This window comes from Lissotriton helveticus, chromosome 11 (genome assembly GCF_964261635.1).
Source record: "Lissotriton helveticus chromosome 11, aLisHel1.1, whole genome shotgun sequence".
Taxonomy (NCBI): Eukaryota; Metazoa; Chordata; class Amphibia; order Caudata; family Salamandridae; genus Lissotriton; species Lissotriton helveticus.
Genome location: NC_136072.1, coordinates 372,091,655 through 372,110,562, shown reverse-complemented (window position 1 = coordinate 372,110,562; position 18,908 = coordinate 372,091,655). Strand labels below are relative to the sequence as shown.

The following is an 18,908-nucleotide window of genomic DNA, read 5'->3' as shown; positions in this document are numbered from 1 at the left end:
GGTCACATATGTGAAATAAAGCTCTTGTCCAACATTGGTTATAAAAATGGTATAGTTCTGCACAATGGTTTTCTCAGTTCAAGACCTTCCCTTTCCGCAAAACATTATCCAGAAGCAATCGTTTCACACTGATCTTATCAGCCTTACAAATAGATAACAGATTATGAAACAAACTAAGTTTATTCAAAGTAAAGTAAATACGCTTAACATAAGCTAACCACAGGATATTCAAGCCCCCGAGCACATCGAATACAGTCAGTAATAATATTGCATGTAAAGGAGGCTTTACGATTGCTCCAAACTGAAAACCACAACAGAAAGGGTCTCAACTTAATGGAGCCTTCAAGGTACAGCAGGGCCATCTCTTGAAGGCAGATAAAATGGAGTATTGAGTGTGGGAGAAAGAGACATTGCCTGCAAAACTGATTTTCGTCAGTTTGCAACATACTGGTGTCATTTTAGTCTTCAAGATGAAAGTGAAGGTCACAGAGGAGAATGTAGGATCTGGAGTCCATGGTCAGCGGAGTGACGAAGTCGGTGATGAGGTTGGTAAATGTGGCTTGTGCTCTGGATGGTCCGTAGGAAGTGCTCCGTTCAGGGTGAAGTTTTCAGAGCTGTGCAGCTTGAAGTGCAGGTGTTACATGAATGGGGTGGTATTTTCTGTGGATGTTGTGCATTTGATGGATTCCTTGAAGATGATGGCGAGTCCTCCTCCTGGCATGAGAAGGAGCTACTGTCCAGAAATCTTGTAGCTTTCTAGGATTGCCATGGCAATGTCAGAAGCTGAGGACGGGTTGAGCCAGGTCTCTCTGATGAAGAGAATGTCAGGTGTGTCACTGCTCAGCTTCTCAGGTGAGAAGCATGCATGTGAATGGGTGTTGACAAGAGGGGTTTGCTGTGGCATGTGGTGGAGGGTGGGGGTGGGGGTGTAGGCATTGTTGGTGTTTGTGTTGCGTGTGTGTTGTGCAGGGGGTTTTGTGGGTAATGTTAGTATTTCCATTTGGCTGATGGAGAGCAGGCAGTGGGTGCAGGTGAAAGCTTTCACTGTGGTGTGAGACACAGTGAGGTAGAAATTGGCAGAACAGCGTCCAGGAGCTATCAACCTAAGGAGTGATGCAGAGTATTGCTGGGCAGTGATCATACCAGGGTTCCTGGCAATGAGCATAATGAAGGCATGGACAGGCGCAGACACACTTGCCTTTGGTGTGTCTTTTGTGTGAAAGAGGAGTGCCAGCGGCCTGTTAGAGTTGCTGGTGCCATTAAGTAGGTCCTAGGAGGGAGAAGGAGTGCAGGGTATCCAGATGTAATTTCCTGTGCTGCTGGATGATGGGAAATGAAGTCTTCTTGCTTGACTTCTTCTTTTAAAGACTGATTTGGCAGGAAAACCAGTAATGTTGCTTCCTTTCCAGATAGATGTGAGAAATTCAGTGATGTCACTTCTTGTATATGTGAATGATGAGAGATCCTGTGATGCCAATTTTCGTGCTAATGGGTGATTGGAAATTAAGTCCTCTTGCTTGGCTTCTTCATTTAAAGACCGTTTTGGCAGGAAAACCAGTAAGCATGTCCAGATGGATGATGGAAGATTCAATAAAGTAACTCCCTGTGATGATGAGAAATGAAGTCCTCTTGCTTGTCTTCTTCTCTTAAAGACAGATTTGGTGGGGAAACCAATAATGTCACTTCCTGTCCAGACGTATGATGGGCAGTTCAGTGACTCCACTTCCTGTGCAGGTGGCTGATGGGAGATCTAGTGCTGTAATTTCCTGTGCAGGTGGATGATGGGAGATCCAGTGATGTCACTTCCAGTTGTGATAGAAAATGAAGTCCTCTTGCTTGGCTTCTCCTTTTAAAGATGATGATCATTGCTTCTGATATGGTTCCCAAGAACCTGTGATGTGATTTCTTGTGATGACAGGGTTTGGGCAACTGCTCTGTGATGCCCTTTTCTATGATGTCACTAGTATGCTGATGAGTGTTTTTTTTATTTAAATTTTTCTTTTTTTTGGTCCTCATACAGCATGTTGGGCATTCTACATGGAATTCCTCCAGCTTGTCTCATCTGGCCAACCTGTTCCGACCCTGACATCAGGCCTACGATGATAAGGAGATGGGGATCCCCCAAGCCAGTACTGTTTCCTTGACCCACTCCTGTTCACACCATCTGCGGAACCATATGTTACTTAGGAGAAAAGGACCGACAGAACCCAAGCTAAACCATAGGACCTCCTTCACCGTTTTCACCAGGCTACTAGGGCCGCCCATATCTTATCTCGGCTTGTACTATCACAGGCCATATCTGATTTGCTTGTAAAAATAATATGTTTCAACCATTCCACAAATGTTGGGGGGTCTGCAGCTTTCCAGGCCCTACATATCTCTCTTCTCACCAGGATTGAAACATAGAAGATAAATCTGGATGCTAGATCTTTCAAGCGGTAATTAGTCGTCAGGCCAGGAAGAATTGTCCGGGGGTTAATCTCTACCTGTTGAAGTAACCCATTTTCAAGAAATATTTGTACCTCCATCAAGTAGCCGATAATCTTCGGGCAATTTATAAACATGTGGAGATCATCTGCAGTGGGGTGCTTACACCTGGGACAATGATATTCAGACCCCGTCACCATAACTAACTTCCCCGGGGTCCAATATACCCTATACGCCGTAAAAAGGTGGTTTCTCTTAAGAAAAGCTGGTTTAACTACGGCCTGTAGCATAGAAAAAGAGTCGCCCCAGATCTCTCCCAGATTATGAGTATTAGTACCAAGGACATTGCCCCAAAGTTTTTGAAGATCAAATTCTGCCACTTCTCCATCTTCCAGCAGGGCCCAATACCAAAACGAGATTTCCCGTTTCCAACCTCTCCTTCTGGAAACCGAATTGAATCTTGGGCTCGCTTCTTCATGATCCCATGACTGCGTTGCCCACCACCCCGACAGTTGATAGAACTTGGAGTGTACCACCGGTTATACCAGAAAGAGATTCCCAGGTCATCAGCTGAGAGTCCTTCTGGAGCTCGCCCCAGGATTGAATGCCTGTCGATTTCAATGGCTGGGATAGTTGATCTCTAAGACAAACCGGGGTGCCTGGGGAGTCCCAGATTGGAGCCTGGCATGTATAGTAAGGGATTTTAAGGCTCTTCCTAATATAAATCCAGTTTTTTAGTGCAGCCCCCAAGATCTTAATCCTGACTTTTTTGAAAAATTTGGGGTCCTCAAATTTAAAAAGAAAAAACTCCTGCCCCTGGGGGGTATCATGTAATAGTGCCCTGAAGAGTAGACCCAATGAGGACGGGTCAAGCTTATTAGCCAAGATTCTGAAGTTTTTAAAATGGAACGCATGACAATAGTTAAGTAGGTCTGGCAGGGCTAGACCACCCATATTTAAATTTCTCCTAAGCTTTTTCCACCCAATTTGAGGGGACTTAGTATCCCAGATAAAGGAGACAATTTCCCCCTGCAATTTTGCAATGTCGGAGGCATTGAAAGATAATGGGATCGAGTTAAATAAAAAGGTTATCTTTGGCAAGATTATCCTTTTTTATAAGATTTACCCTCCCAAAGATATTTAGAGGGAGGCTTGGACCACTGCAGTAGGAAGCTACACACATCTTTAGAGACCCTACTCCAGTTAATCTTAGGTATATCTTCTATTTTCCGTGCTAGGTGTATCCCAAGATATCTCATTCGGGGCTTGGTCCCCTGTGTTTCGGTGCTTTGATTCCATTCCAGGATCTCAGTCTTGTCCCTATTCATTCTATAACCTGAGATTTCCCTGAATAGTTCAGCCTGCTCTACTAGTCTTGGAATAGCTTCTGCAGGATTAGTTGTATACATAAGCACATCATCCGCATACAAGGCAAATTTTAACTCCAGATCCGCAATTTTAAAAGGTTTAATCAAAAGGTCGGACCTGAGCCGGCAAACAAAGGGTTTAATATAAAGATTAAACAACAGAGGTGACAGAGGGTACCCCTGCCTGGTACCTCGGGAGATAGTTACCCAATCTGTCAGAGCTCCATTGACTAGGATTTTTGCTTGAGGACCAGAGTAAAGAGATCTAACTGCTGAGACAAAATTGCTGGGGAATCCAAAGCTATAAAGGGCTTAAGACAGATATGACCAACTCACCTGGTCAAAAGCCTTAGCGGCATCGTTGGCGACTAGCGTTAGTGGGAGTTTCTTATCTACTGCTACATCTATTGCCCCAATAACTTGGAAGGTTAGTTCATTCAGCTGTCTACCGGGGATGAAGCCCCTTTGATCCTGATGTATTATCGTTTTAATAATTTTTGCTGTCCTAGCTGCTAACACCCCAGCAAAGATTTTATAATCCGTGTTTTAAAGAGAGATTGGTCTATATGACTCAATTTTTAACGGATCTTTGTTTGCTTTCAGAATCAAAGTTACTGTGGCTTCAGACCAGGACTTTGGAATAGCCTCACCAAGCATATATATTCTGTTAAAGAGATTTTTTAAAACGGGCACTACCTTATCTGATTGCTCCAAGTTTATCTCGATTGGAAGCCCATCCGGGCCGGCAGCTTTACCTCTAGCCATTTTCTTCAGCTGAGTTTCTACTTCGCCCTCTGTTATGCAAGAATGTAAGAAGGTCCTATCGACCTCAGACAACTGGGGGAGTTCTAGCTGGTTTAACCACTCTTTGGCTTTCAGAGGTCTGCAGTTGATGTCTTCCTTATACAAATCCTGCATAAATACTCTAGCCTCTTCCCGGATCTGATCATCGCCATGTAAGATAGTTCCTGAACTTCTTTAAGATATACTTTTTATCTGATTCCTAGCCCTATCTGCCGTGGCCTTCCAAGCCAGAAGAGAACCACATTTTTCCCCATAACAAAAATTCTGGAGCTTACTGGCATCTCACCTTTCTTTTAGAATCCTATCCAGATTAGCCTGGAATTCTGCCCGAAGTCCCTCTAGCTCAGTTTGCAGACGTGGCACTAAGTTCTGGGAGACTACTGAAGCCCGCTGCAGCTCCTGCTCTTTTTCCTTAATCTTAAAGAGCCGCTCTTCCTCTAACCTTTTCATTGTTTTATTTTTTCTAATTATCAGCGAGCTTAACACGCCTCTTAGAACAGCCTTAAAAGCCTCCTAAACTGTCTGGTCATTTGTAGTACCAAGATTGTGCCTAAAACATTCCTCTGATTGGACTGCTAACTCAGCCTTAACTTCCTCCTTTACAAATAGGGATCTATCCAAAGTCCACCTTCTCTGGCACCTTTTTTGCTTAAGATTAATTACCAGTAAGCATGGGCGCAAAATCCGTTCCGCTTGCGGATTTTGCGAATTTTCGGTAAATTCGCGATCCGTGAACTCCCGCGAATTCGCAAATCCGCGAGCGGCGGATTCCGGGGGCAAAAGTTGAAGCCTTGCTGGCCTGTTGTAACTATTTTACGATGGCGCCGGCAAGCTGCCAGCGCCATCCTAAAATAGTTATAACATGGCCTTCCTGTGACCAGGAGCTTCTGTCAGGTGTGCCTTCTTCCCAAATCTACCCTCGAAAATCAGCTGTGATGCTGGATAGCGGCCTTTGCATCCTTGACTTTCACGAGCGCAATCCTTGTGCTGTTCCTGTGGCCAGGAAGCTGAAGGGACCCCTGCACCCCTCGGGGCGATTGCATAGCAACACACACATGGTCGCTGAAACTAGTTGAAGCTCAAATGCAGTGACTCATTCATCAGCCCAAAAAACAATCGGACCTTTTACCCACACAAGAGGCATGTGGAAGCCCCGCCCCAAATCCGCGGATCCGCAAATCCGCCGATTTTGCGGATCCACGATCCGCAAATCCGCAAATCCGCAAATCGTGGATCCGCAAAATCCACCCATGCCTAATTACCAGTTCCACAGCTGAATGGTCTGAGAGAATGGCTGGAATATAGGAAATTGATTCCACTTCCGAGAAAATGGTCTGATCCAACAGGAAAAAATCGATGCTAGAGTGATGTCTATCCCCCAGATTCATCATTGTCCCGTTTTGCGAGTCCTTAATAGCGATTATTAAGGAATCGCTATTAAAGACTCGCAAAACGGGATTCATGTAGAAATCGCAATTTTATTTGCGATTCCTACATCTTCCTTATTTGCGATTAGCAATTTGCTAATCGCAAATAAGGATGCGATTTCAAGGGTGCCAGGGGTGTCCAAAGGACACCCTGTAGCACCCCTGAAATGTGAATGTAGACTGATGTTGCGCACACACATGTCCAAAGGACATGTGTGTGTGTAACATACAACCTAGAAAAATGCACAAAAGTGCATTTTTCTGAGTTTTCGCTATTTACCACGAAGTCAGACTTCGCGGTAAATAGCGGCCAAAAATAGAGATTTCGCAATTTTTAAAAGGTTCATAATTAGCATTTAAGGAATCTCGAATTGAGATTCCTTAAATGCGATCGCAATTTGATAAATCGCAATTATTTGCAATTTTTCAAATTGCGAGTTGATGAACCATTGATGAATCTCAAATGCCATTTTTGCGGGCGCAAACGGCCAAATTTTGCGATTCGCACTGTTTGCGCTCGGAAAAATGCTTGATGAATCTACCTGTAAATTTCTTACTATAGAAAGAAAAATCCCTTTTACACCCATCTTTTACTCTCCATACATCTAGTAGACTAAATTCTTTAAAAATATTTTTAGGCTCTGAGTATGATTTACGGGTAATAATATATTTAGCCTTGGAGGTACGATCTAATAACTCGTCAAATACCAAATTAAAATCTTCCCCTAAAGTAACAGGTGCTGACGTATCCATAGGCTCTCCTTCAACTTTACGAGGGCCCCTGGATTGTCTTGGTTTGGCCCATAATAGACTGCGCACACCAGGGGGGAACCATGTATTGATAGAGTAGCCACCAGCCATCTCCCGGATTGGTCCGTATCTAACTTCTCGACCTTTATCCCTGAATTGCTTCTGATTAATATTGCCACTCCCCTGGTACTACCCCTTTGTTCAGAGTAAAGGCCCTCCTGGACCCATCTAAGCTTACCGAACCCCAGCTTAAACTCATGAGCTTCTAAATGAGATTCTTCTAAGAAACAAATATGGGCCTTACACTTATTAAGAAATTCACTCACTCTAGACAGCTTTCTCCCCTCTCTTAAACCATTCACGTTCCAGCTTAAAAGTTAAATTTTATTAATACTATTCATTTTTTAGGACTTCCTGACGAGCGAAGTACTTTACCCAATCTGATGTTGTACTTCCTTTTAATTTTAATTGTATGAGGATTAATTTTTCTTTTTTCCCCCACATTGCTCCCTACCCCCCATGTCCCCCCTCCCCACCCCATAAGGAACCCCCATTCTTTCCTTTGGCGACCATTGTCGCCTATTCAGGACCTCCCTTGATCCAACACCAGAACAAAACCCCTAATATGTGTAGACTTAAGCATAATAACAAGTAGTGAGATGTGACCCCCTTAACCGTTTTGCGTGTATCCCCCCCTTTTTTTTTATTATTTCCCTTACTTTTTTGGGGGGCTCTTTCGTATCTCTACTCTTTTCGTTTAATGTTTAAATGTTTTTATTTTTTTATCCTCTCCCATTTCTCTGGCATATGGAGGAAGGGAGGACAAGTAGAATAGGTAGTATACAGCAGATATCTCAACTACAGCTCCTACCGCCCAGCTTAATGAGGGCCTAATGGGAATTTTCCTTCATTAGAATCAAGAAGGTGTCAACCTCTTGAGGAGAGCTGAAATTATGGAGCTTATTTCTCCACATCACCTTCAACAGTGCGGGAAACTTCATCTGGACATGTGCCCCCAGGCTCCTCAACTCGGGCATTCTGGAACCCAACTCCCATTGCTTTTGAGCAGTTATTTTACCCACATCGGAGAGGATTTGATAATTCACAGAATCGAATTGGAGTGCCAAGTCAGTTAGCGCCCTTCCCAATATCAGCTCCTTAATCGCGTAGGTATGAAAATTTACTACGATCTTCCTGGGAGCTTTCCTATCGGGATGGAGCCTAAAGGGATCTCTATGGGCCCTCTGGATTTCTTTCTCCAAATCTATATCCTGTCTATCTTTCAGTACTCCCTACCTAAGGAGTTTACAGATGAAGACTTACCGTTCTCCGCCCCTTCCGGAATTTTCAAGAATCTTAGATTGTTCCTTCTGGCTTGCATCTGAAGCCTCTCAACATCTAAGAATGCGATCTCTTTTTGGTCAGAGAATGTTGGCAAATATATGAACCCTCAATGCATGACTGTTGATTCCTGGGTCGCTCATAAATGACCATTGGTGAGGAATCAATGACCAAGAGAAGAGAAAATAATGCTCTACTGGAGAATCTAGTTTATATGCTGAGAGATACATCATATGGAATTACAGATGGGTACAAGTGAATTGCAGGGGTGTTTTTCAATAAGGAGCATTGCGTGACATCAAATAGACAACAAAAGCAAAGCGTTAGTTGCCTATGATATTACTCAGAACCAGAGGTGAAAAACATCCCTGTAATTCACCTAATACCCTTCTATAATTTAATGTTAGAATGGCCCCCAAAAACATTGCCTACGTTTTCAGATACTATGTGGGACAGAGGAGAAATGGTAGAGCCGCATACAATATAGGTTGTCTTTCGTGTCCATAATGTGAATAAAAAAGATACCTGACCTCCTGCCACCTACTATCACCACTCTCTGTGCCCTCCTAAATTTGTACTCCCTGATTTCTAGCACTGATCTGAGAGGCCCTTAGAGCCCAGCCAGACCAGACTGGAATTAATTTATGATATATCAGCAGAGGGTAACAGTTTTGGTTGTGTTCCTATGTCATAGCAGGAAGTTACTGCATTTGAATCCAATTATTCACTATAGCGCTCTCTACCAGAGACATACATAACATAGATCAGTAACAGTGTAATACATGGAGGTTTCTCTTTTTCACCAAGGGCCATTGCATGGCATAATATAGACAGCAAGAGCGAGGTTTGAGTTGTGTATATGGCACCCCAGATCAACTTCCCCTGCTTTCAACTGCTAAGCATGGGCAAAGATGTAATGGGAAGGCAATGCATAACAAGGCCTCTTTTCCCTGACCCAAATGTGAAAAAATACCTTACCTGCCACCTTTAACCAACCTCACAGACTTCCATGCCTGCTTTCCCTCTTCTGCAGCTGTGCTTTCTACTTTCAGTCAAATCAGGCAAGCAGTGCTGCACTGACTGACTCTCAGAGAGTTCTGTCAACCTGGCCTGGAAGGTCTTTATGACATAGTAAACAGTGGGTAAGGAGTCTTGTTATCAACTGTGGCTACCTTATAGCAATGAATTACCAGATTTAGAATCTGGAGTAAGCAACAGAGGCTTTCTATTTAAGCAATGCATAACATTCCTTTTGATAACCACAAGCAATTGGGAGATCTGGGAGTCAAACTCATGGGCGGGCACATGAGCATGTTACACTCCCTGCAACAACACTTATTACTAGGCCATACCTGTTTTGATGATTGGTGTGTCTGGAAATGAAGACAGAAGCCCCAAATTGTAAAAGCCCTTTTCATGGCGCATCTTGTTCTCAAATTGCATTATGGTTAGTGGTGTGCTGAGTAGCTGCCAATCCTGATCTTTGGGGAAATGATCCTCAGCAAAAATGGCTGGATGAGTAAAGAAATACAACTCATCATAGCTGCAAACGATCAAGAGAAAGTCATATTGGTGTTGTGAACAATTTTATTCCCAAAAAGATATTTAGTGAGTCATCTGGTTCAGAGGTTGTCATTGCCATAAGGAATCCCAGGTAAGTGCAGTTTTCTTGATAAGACACCATACTAGTGAAACATCCATCATACATTCACTAATTTATGAGGTGATAGCTCTGCCACAGCAATGATTATTAACCAGCTATATGTTGGGGGCTGTCATAGTGGCGCACAGAGTCAAATGTGACTGTCCATTTGCGCTGAAGTTAATTTAGCGACTTTAAGGGGGCACCCATACAAGGTGAGTGATTGATTCTTTTGGTGGCTAGTCACCCATCCGAAATAATAGTCAGATTTCTTACAGAAACACTGAATATGTGAATGGGTAATTCATTATTTTTACCGCCACTTCAGACTGCTGCTGCACTTGGTGTAATGAACTTAAGGTTGTAATAAACCTGTTTCAGAAAACTGACTTGGACGTGCCGTGTTCTGCTTGCAGCGCTGAACTAGGTTGATGTTGGAAGTCTTGGAGTAATACTAACAGCCTGAGTAAATATATATCTATATATATATATATATATATATATATATATATATATATATATATATATTTCCGCACTTGTATTCCTGCTATCGCGACAGGCTATCAATCCTCAGCCATCGACGAGTAAGAACACGGAAGACCCAGAGTGCAGGTGAGTTTTTATTTTCCAGTACACCACGCCAGGATAACGTTTCGGCCTGCACAGAGGCCTTGATCAATATATATATATATTCACTGAAAAAAACATAGGTTATAGACCATATATAGTTAGGAATTAGAATTTACAAAACCTTGAAAATTCACTGAAAAAACCATAGGTTATACACCATATATAGTTAGGAATTAGCATTTACAAAACCTTATTTTACTCACACAAAACCATTGAAATTCGCATATATAGTTAGTTGCACTAACTATATATCGCGCACCCGCAATCCACTGCTGATCATGTCACATATTACATCATTCATGACATGGTCAGTGACATCACTGATGACATCTCAAATGACATCACTGATGACATCACTGATGACATCTCAAATGACATCACTGATGACATCACTGATGACATATCATTTGACATTAATGAGCACATCACTGATGACATCATTCATGTGATAATACGATGAACCTCTTCAGACTCTAATATAACCTTAGATACACTCAGTGTAAACAGACACTCACAGACTGTCACTTATCCATGAAGTTACACACACACCTAGTCAGTCATGCAAAGAATCAATCACACCTCCATTTTCTCAACTATCCAGTTATACTCACCTTACTTATTCAAACATATACTAACACATATTTACTCTCTTATACAATCCCGGATACAAGTTCACAATGATCCATACAGCCACTCACACATTCACTGGCTCTTATGCCCAGTTATTTATATATGTCAACTCTCACATGTACTGTGTTTTACATATGTACTTACTTTGACATGTAGCACTGAGATATCCATTCACTCACCAATACACTCATGCACACAGTCAACCGCCCATACAGCTGTTTCCACATGCACTTTTGAACCCATACATCTAGTGAATCGACTGCTCACACATCTATGCACAGAGTCATACACCTCCCAGTCACCCACACACACACTCAGTCTTCCATACAAATTCTTGGGCAACAAATCAATAACCCATATAGTTAGTCATATAGCTACTGATCAACACATGCAGCAGTTTACAGAACAACAGACATAATGATGCGCAAATTAAAACAGTTTAGTCACTAACCCATGCACTCAGTGAGACACATTTAATCACTCACTCATACAGTCAGTCATGCACCTACTAAATCCTTCATCCAGACACTTATACATCCACTCATTCTTCAATATGTAAGACATATTTTAACTTTACAGAAACATGCAGTCACTGGATGTAGTCATCAGTGATGTCATTTAAGATGTCATCAGTGATGTAATCAGTGATGCCATCAGTGATGTCATTTGAGATGTCATCAGTGATGTCATCAGTGATGTCACTGACCATGTCATGAATGATGTAATATGTGACATGATCAGCAGTGGATTGCGGGTGAGCGATATATAGTTAGTGCAACTAACTATATATGCGAATTTCAATGGTTTTGTGTGAGTATAATAAAGGTTTTGTAAATGCTAATTCCTAACTATATATGGTGTATAACCTATGGTTTTTTCAGTGAATTTTCAAAGTTTTGTAAATGCTAATTCCTAACTATATATGGTCTATAACCTATGGTTTTTTCAGTGAATTTCAATGGTTTTTTAATAGCAAATATCAGAAGGTTTACAATGTATACTTCTTTAAATCGAAAAATATATTTTATATGTTTTTAATATAATTTTTTATGTATTTTTTTATTATTTTTTTTGTTGCGCTACCGGTCCGCGAACCGGGTAGCTTCCCGTTAGCTCAATTTGGTGCCGCGACTCGGTCCGCGAACCGGTAAACGTTCCGTTTGCGCAACTGCCGCATTAGAAACCAACATCGTGACGCGTCGCGTAAGCGCGACGTATCGCGTTGTCGCGTAATGCCTCTTATGACGCGCCGCGTTAGCGCACCCGGAAGTGCTCCGGAGCGCGAACCGAGGCGAGAAGCGCAGCTCCCCGGAAGCGATCCGGGGCGCGTCGCATAAGCGCGATGTATCGCGTTGCCGCGTAATGCGTCTTATGACGTGCCGCGTTAGCGCACCCGGAAGTGCTCCGGAGCGCGAACTGAGGCGCGAAGCGCAGCACCCCGGAAGCGATCCGGGGCGCGGCGCGGAGCGCGTAACGTAAGCATAACAGGTCATGTGACTTGTTAATAAAACTTTTTATTGGTTCATTTCACTTTTGGTTTCCTAATGATGTAAGGCTAGGTCATGTGACCTAAAAATAACACTTTTCATTGGTTTAGAACTATTTTTTTTCCCAAATGATGAAAGCCGCCACCTTTTTTCTCACTCTGACTTTCAACTTTGTGAGAGGAAGACCTATTTTGATTACTAAGAAATGGCTTCATTAGTAGGTGCAGCTGGTGCACCCCCACCACCACCACCACCTCCTAGGAAGAGAGGACCACCTCCTCAGGTTATCCTTCAGCAAGAGGAGGAAAAAGAGGAAGAAGAGAGAAAGAGGAGCAAGAGAGGAGGCAGTTTTTGCCTGAGGAGCCAAGGAGGTCCCATGTAAAAGAAAATTTCATCTGGCAATTTTACTCATTTCCCCGGGGCCAAAAAAAAGTAAATGCCCGCTACGTTACCTGTCTCATCTGCAAAAAAGATCTGTCCAGAGGGACTGATAAGAAATACAGCTATGGCAATTACACCATGCATCGGCACATGGAGAGGTGGCACCCTATAAATTATAGTGCTGCGCAGGTACGTGACCTGCAGGATAACCCCCCTCCTGTGGCCAGTACATCAAATGAAGAGGCAGTGACGGGACCAGAGGCAAGGGAGACGGTCCCAAATATCCAGCTGAAGTTTGGGAATGTGAAGCAAGTGTGCATTTTTTGCGGCCAATTGATTTTCTACAGGGAGAGTAGCATAAATTTAATCAACACAGCTATTGACAATCACAAATGTCCAAAACGCCCCAGAAAATAAATTATCTTTTTTTTTGTTGCTCCTGTTGAGCCCTTTATAATGAATCATTTTCGTTTCCCCCCTCAAAAAAAACAAAAAAAATATAAAACCGCTCAAAGAATACAAAAAAAGTAAAAAAATGTTCATAAAAATAATAAAAAAAATATAAAACAACAAAAATTATTTTAAAAAAAGTTCTTTTCAGAACTATCTCCCCTTTATAAGAAATTGCTAGAATGTTTAGCACTCTGGCAACCTCTATTTCTTTTGATTCGCTTCCCGGTTCGCGCGCCGGTACGCGAACCGGAAGCGAACCAGAAAAAAAAAAAAAAAGAGTAAGTATAAGGGAAGGAAACAGAGAGTAATGTTAAAAGAAAGACAGCTAGAGGGAGTAACACAGAGATACTGTTTAATAGATCTATTTACCGAAGAAAAGATGTAAGAGGGTATAATTGTGAAAAACAAAATAGATAAGGAAGTGAAAGAAAAAAAGGAGAGTAGAAGAATAATAAACAAGAGTTTCTTAGAGAATGTGAGTGAATGTTCAAATTAAGAAGAAAAACAGTAAAGAATGTGGAATGAGAGGTAGGGATAGAACCGGACTAAAAGAACAATCCTGAGGGAAAGTGTTAAGAAAACAGTGAGCGAAAGTAAATAGGAATAAAACAAGATGTATGACAGTGACTAAGGTTAAAACATGTGGAATAACAGAGAGAAAAAACAGAAAGCAGAAAAGAAGAAGTGACAGAAAAGGAATGATTGAAACAGCAAAGAAATGTAAATAACATAGTGTGCTTGAACTACTGGGAGAAAGCATAATGAACAAGTAGTGAAAGAGTGATGAGTCAGAGACAGTGAGAGTAATAGAGACGGAGTGAGTGAACAGGAGTGAGGAACTATGAGAACAGAGGGACTGAGAAAAGGAGTGGAAGGAGTAGAGTAAGTAAGTAATAGAAAAAGGAATGAGGGAAGTAGCAAAGGCAGGAAACTGAGGGTTAAAGAAATGAAGCAGTTGAACTAATAGAAGTTAAATGTGATAGAAATGTAACGAAAAGAGTACAAAACACTTACCTTATAATTGTCGTTAACTTAGTCACTTGTTATTTTTATACTTTCAATCTGTGAAAGAAAGAACAAAAAATAGAAAAATATTAAAACATGTATTTAAAAATTAGAAAAGACAAGGGAAAAGATTGACAATCATCCAATTTTACAAAGAAATAAAGTTAGAGATAAACATGCAGAAAAATAAGAGAAAGAAACGGTGATAGACAGTCACAGACAAAAAGAAATTGTAATAGAGTAAATTACTAAGAGAAAAAAAAGGAAGATACTTTCAGTGACAGAAAAGAAGGATAGAAGAGAAAACTAAATTGAAGTTGTGTAAGCTACTAAAAGAAAGTGAGTAAGGTAAACTATATAAGGAAAGGGTGAATAAGGAAAAGAGAGTGAGGGAGAGAGGAGACAGAGGAAGTGAAGGAAAGAGTGTCAGATACAGACTGAGTGAGGCAACAAAGAAAGATAAATGAGTGAGGGTGAGTTACACTAACTGATTGCACCAAAAAAGGAGAACCCAAAAATATTTAATTTAGAAAACAAAGGGAGGAAAGATGGAAAAGACAAGCGAAGCAGAAGGCCTAAAAGCTGGAAAATGGTGCAAGGGAGAAAAGAAAAAAGCAGAGTTGGAATAGGGAAACAAAGGTTGAAAGATAAGTGGCGTTAGAGAGCAAGGGTGAAAGAGAATAAAAGAAAAGGCAATGTGAGTATGTAAAGAGGATTGATGGAAGGTAGTAAAAGATGAGTGAGCATGAGACAAGACGAGTACAAATTAAAATTCACTATACAAAGTACAGAATTAATTATACATGTTAAATGGTTTATTTTTGCTGTTCTCAGAATGTATCAAATGTCACTAAAAACAGTGAGTTGAAGGTATTCATCATATAACAGCGGGGAAAAAACCCCACAATCATTGTGTTTAAAAAACCCATATAACATAACCAATCAGAAATCAGAACTCCTCAAAAGTAACTTACTTTCCATGAGGTCGAAGGATGTCCTATGAACAGCTTATACTCTGTTGTGCTGCTATTATTTTCTGCCCGCCACTTTCTGAAAGAAAAGCTCCATCGTTTTGAGAAATATTTTACATACAATAAATGACTTCTCACTCTCTACCGCACTTCTCCTCAAGGCCAAATAGTGTAAGAGCCATTTATAAGTCTTGGAATTCTTCTAAGCAAATCCTGTCATTTTCTTTTTCCGCAACTTTCAGAAAGAAAACGTTCAAGATCACTTTCACAATCCTGTACTAGTAATATCTCACCCTTCTTGCTCACTCATGTTCCACATTTCCTATGACACTGATACTGCTTACTATGAGGCACACTTACACTACCTCTATGACTACTACAATTATTTAATTCTCTTGATCACTGTTAATCACAAAGCAATTTAAAACAGTACATAAAATTATATTAACTTCTAGAATCATTATAGGCCAGTTACCTACCCTAAATTCTCTCTTCTGAACACAAAGTAAGAATATTTTAAGTCAAAAGGCAACATTGTTTCATAGTCAAATGGGAATCATTTCCGAAACACCAGCTTTTTTTTACATTTTAAATAAGCTGTGTAATAAGCGGATGTTGTCAAAGGACCATCATGTCATATAATAGCTGCAGTTACAAATGTTCTTCCTAAAATCAACGACTGTGTAGCCACAACATTTGTAATTAAAGTTGAAAACTTACTTTCATCAGGTTTATATAGTTGGAATTTTAAAATGACATTATAACCAAATGTTTGTACAAATATTGTGGACAGCATTGCAGACTTACATTACCTCTACTCCATGTTTTGATTGGCTGCTTGAATTAGCTTATTAAAAGAAACAGTTTTTCTGAACTCATTCAAAGTGCAGTTATTTGTCCATGACGTCAAGTGTTATGGTAAGAACACTGTTTGCTTTGGGAAATACTCTGTTGTCCTTTAACTAATCCGTGCCCACCACTTTCTGTAAGAAAACCTTCTTTTTTTCCAGGAACTACTTAAAACTCAGAAATAACTTTTCACTCTGTACTACACTTATCCTCAAGGCCAAATAGTGTAGGAGCCATTAGAACCTCTTGAAATTCTTCAGAGCAAATCCCGTGATTCCCTCCCTAAAATTTTGGTTGTAAAAACACCAGGTAAGAATTTTTAAGGTCAAAAGGCAATCTTTTTTTGAAAGTTAAAACAGAATCATTGCAGAATGACCAGCCGTTTCCAGACTTCAAATAAGCTGTGTAATGTCCTGATGTTGTTGAAGGATCGTCATGATATATAATTGCTGCAGTTACAAAAGTCCTTCCTGATATTGACAACTGCGAAGCCACAAAATTTTTAATTAAAGTTGTCAATTTTGTTCCATCAGGCCTACATCGTTGGAACATTAAAATGACATACTGGCCATATGTTCGTATAAATAATGTGGACAGCATTGCAGACTTACATTGGCTACACTCCATGTTTTGATCTGCTGCTTTTACTAGCTTATTAAAGGACACTGATTTACTGTCTGGCAAAGTTAAATATATAAATCTTTCTGAGTCTACACTAGTAGTACTTGATACCCTACAGTTCTCGCAGTCATGCTGCCATTGATAATAAAGGCCAAACAGATGATCTACATCTACACCTTCATCTTGCAATACATCAAGCATATACATTAAAAACTCCTGACAATCTTGCTGAATATTTTGAGAGAATTGCGTTTGACCTGAACATTTGTCTAACAGATTTCGAATTTCAGACACACTTTCTATTTTTGTTCTATCAGTGCTACATTTCTCTAACACAGAGTTCAATAAACAGCAAAAACTTTGATCCGAATTGATCACAATCTGTTCTTTTAAAGTTTCTAGAGAAAAGACAACATTAACCACTACATTAGCATAGCAGTTGACACCAGAACTATTTTCAAATTGAAAACCAACAACATCTTCAACAGAATCCATTTTCTTTCTGCTTATAATTTCAGGTTCATCGACTTTTCGTCTTTTTGCTACAACCTCCCTACTATTGGTCACATTTCTTAGTTTCCGGCCTACCACACGTTTCTCAAACAAAGGATATTGAGGCAAATGTGGCGCATATTCTCTTTTTAACCTATTGTATTCCTTAACACAATCTAGATCCGCACAAATGTTTGTGACATCACACTCAATCAAGTACAATCCCGATAAAGTTCTGACTCGTGACAATGCCACATATGCCATACCCTCCTTAAACACAGAACTGCCAATATTCACCAATGCACTGTCTACACTTAAACCTTGCGATTTATGGATTGTCACCGCATATGACAAGCAAACAGGAAACTGCTTACGGCGAACATATAAGTCTTTTACAAGCAAAAACCTAGCAGAGCAATGACCAATTAGCTGTACTTCCTCAATGCCATCAAATTAAATTTTTAAAAATTCAATTCCATCTCTATTTCTGTATTTCTCAAAATCAACAACGTTACCCATTGATCCATTTACCAGACCTCTTTCAACATGTAAATTCCTTCTCAAAATGATACGGCAATTTAAGCACACATTCAGAGTCTTTTCAAAACCAGCAGTTTTAGATATAGTCTTCTCTAATGAATCCAATTTAGATTTCAAATTCTCAGACAAAATAATTGTTGCTCCCATATGCTCTATTCTGTCAATAGCTTCCAGTTTCACAATCTCTTGGTTTTCTAAATTCAACATTTTGTTGTTGAAGATGGCACATTCTGCAAGAGTTGGCATCAAACATATTCCAGATTTCTTCTCAGTAATTTTCCGAAAAATATTCTCTGGCAGAACGTCTTCTTCTGGATAAAAATTTGACAGTAATCGTGCATGTAAAGCTTCTTTCCCATGCTCGGTCACTTTTCCGATTCTAACATCTTGTAGAATATTCTTATAATCTTCATCCTTCGCTTGACGCATATTTTCACGCAGTTCAGCATAATTGAAGTTTAACCATATATTGACGTTGCCAATGCTCCCTAGGCACTTCCTGGTATCTTCATGTGTAAGTAGTTTAAACACTGGTTGTCCTTTCACTGGTGTCAGCTGCAAAAGATCACCGAAAACAATGATGTGTTTACCACCAAATAACACATCATACTCTGTTTTAAGAACTTCTTGCATTCTCAAATGCACAAAGGCAAGCATGACATTGGAAACCATGCTTACTTCGTCAATGATAAGAAGTTTCATTTTCCTCAAGACTCTTGAAACTTCACAACAAGCATCTCCAGATAACTTGTGGTATTGTAATTTGTTATCATGCTCCACTGGCAGCATCAGTAGACGATGCAAAGTAATACCTTTAATGTTATGTGCTGCCAGTCCAGTTGGAGCGGTGACAACACAAGACAGCTATGACTCAGTCCTTTTCTGCAAATAACATGAAATTGCTTTAATGAGGAAACTTTTTCCAGTTCCTGCTTCTCCACTCACGTACAGTCGGACAGGCTTCAACGACGTACATGAGCACTCTTTCTTCTCATGACTTAATCCATGATCAATTTGGTTGGTAACTTCGTCATATATTTTCCTCTGTTCAACGTTGAGTTGTCTTTCCAAATCTTCTAAGTTAACCGCAT

At 40.5% G+C, this 18,908-nt stretch overlaps 1 protein-coding gene across 1 annotated transcript in view; it reads right to left on the bottom strand.

Annotated features, from left to right (window-relative positions):
* Nucleotides 1–18,908, bottom strand: part of LOC144790799 (kyphoscoliosis peptidase-like) — a 694,354-nt gene that overhangs the window by 149,607 nt on the left and 525,839 nt on the right. Inside the window, exon 6 of the mRNA XM_078665482.1 lies at nt 9,469–9,659. Coding sequence (XP_078521608.1) covers nt 9,469–9,659 — 191 coding nt within the window. The remainder of the gene's footprint in view (nt 1–9,468; nt 9,660–18,908) is intronic.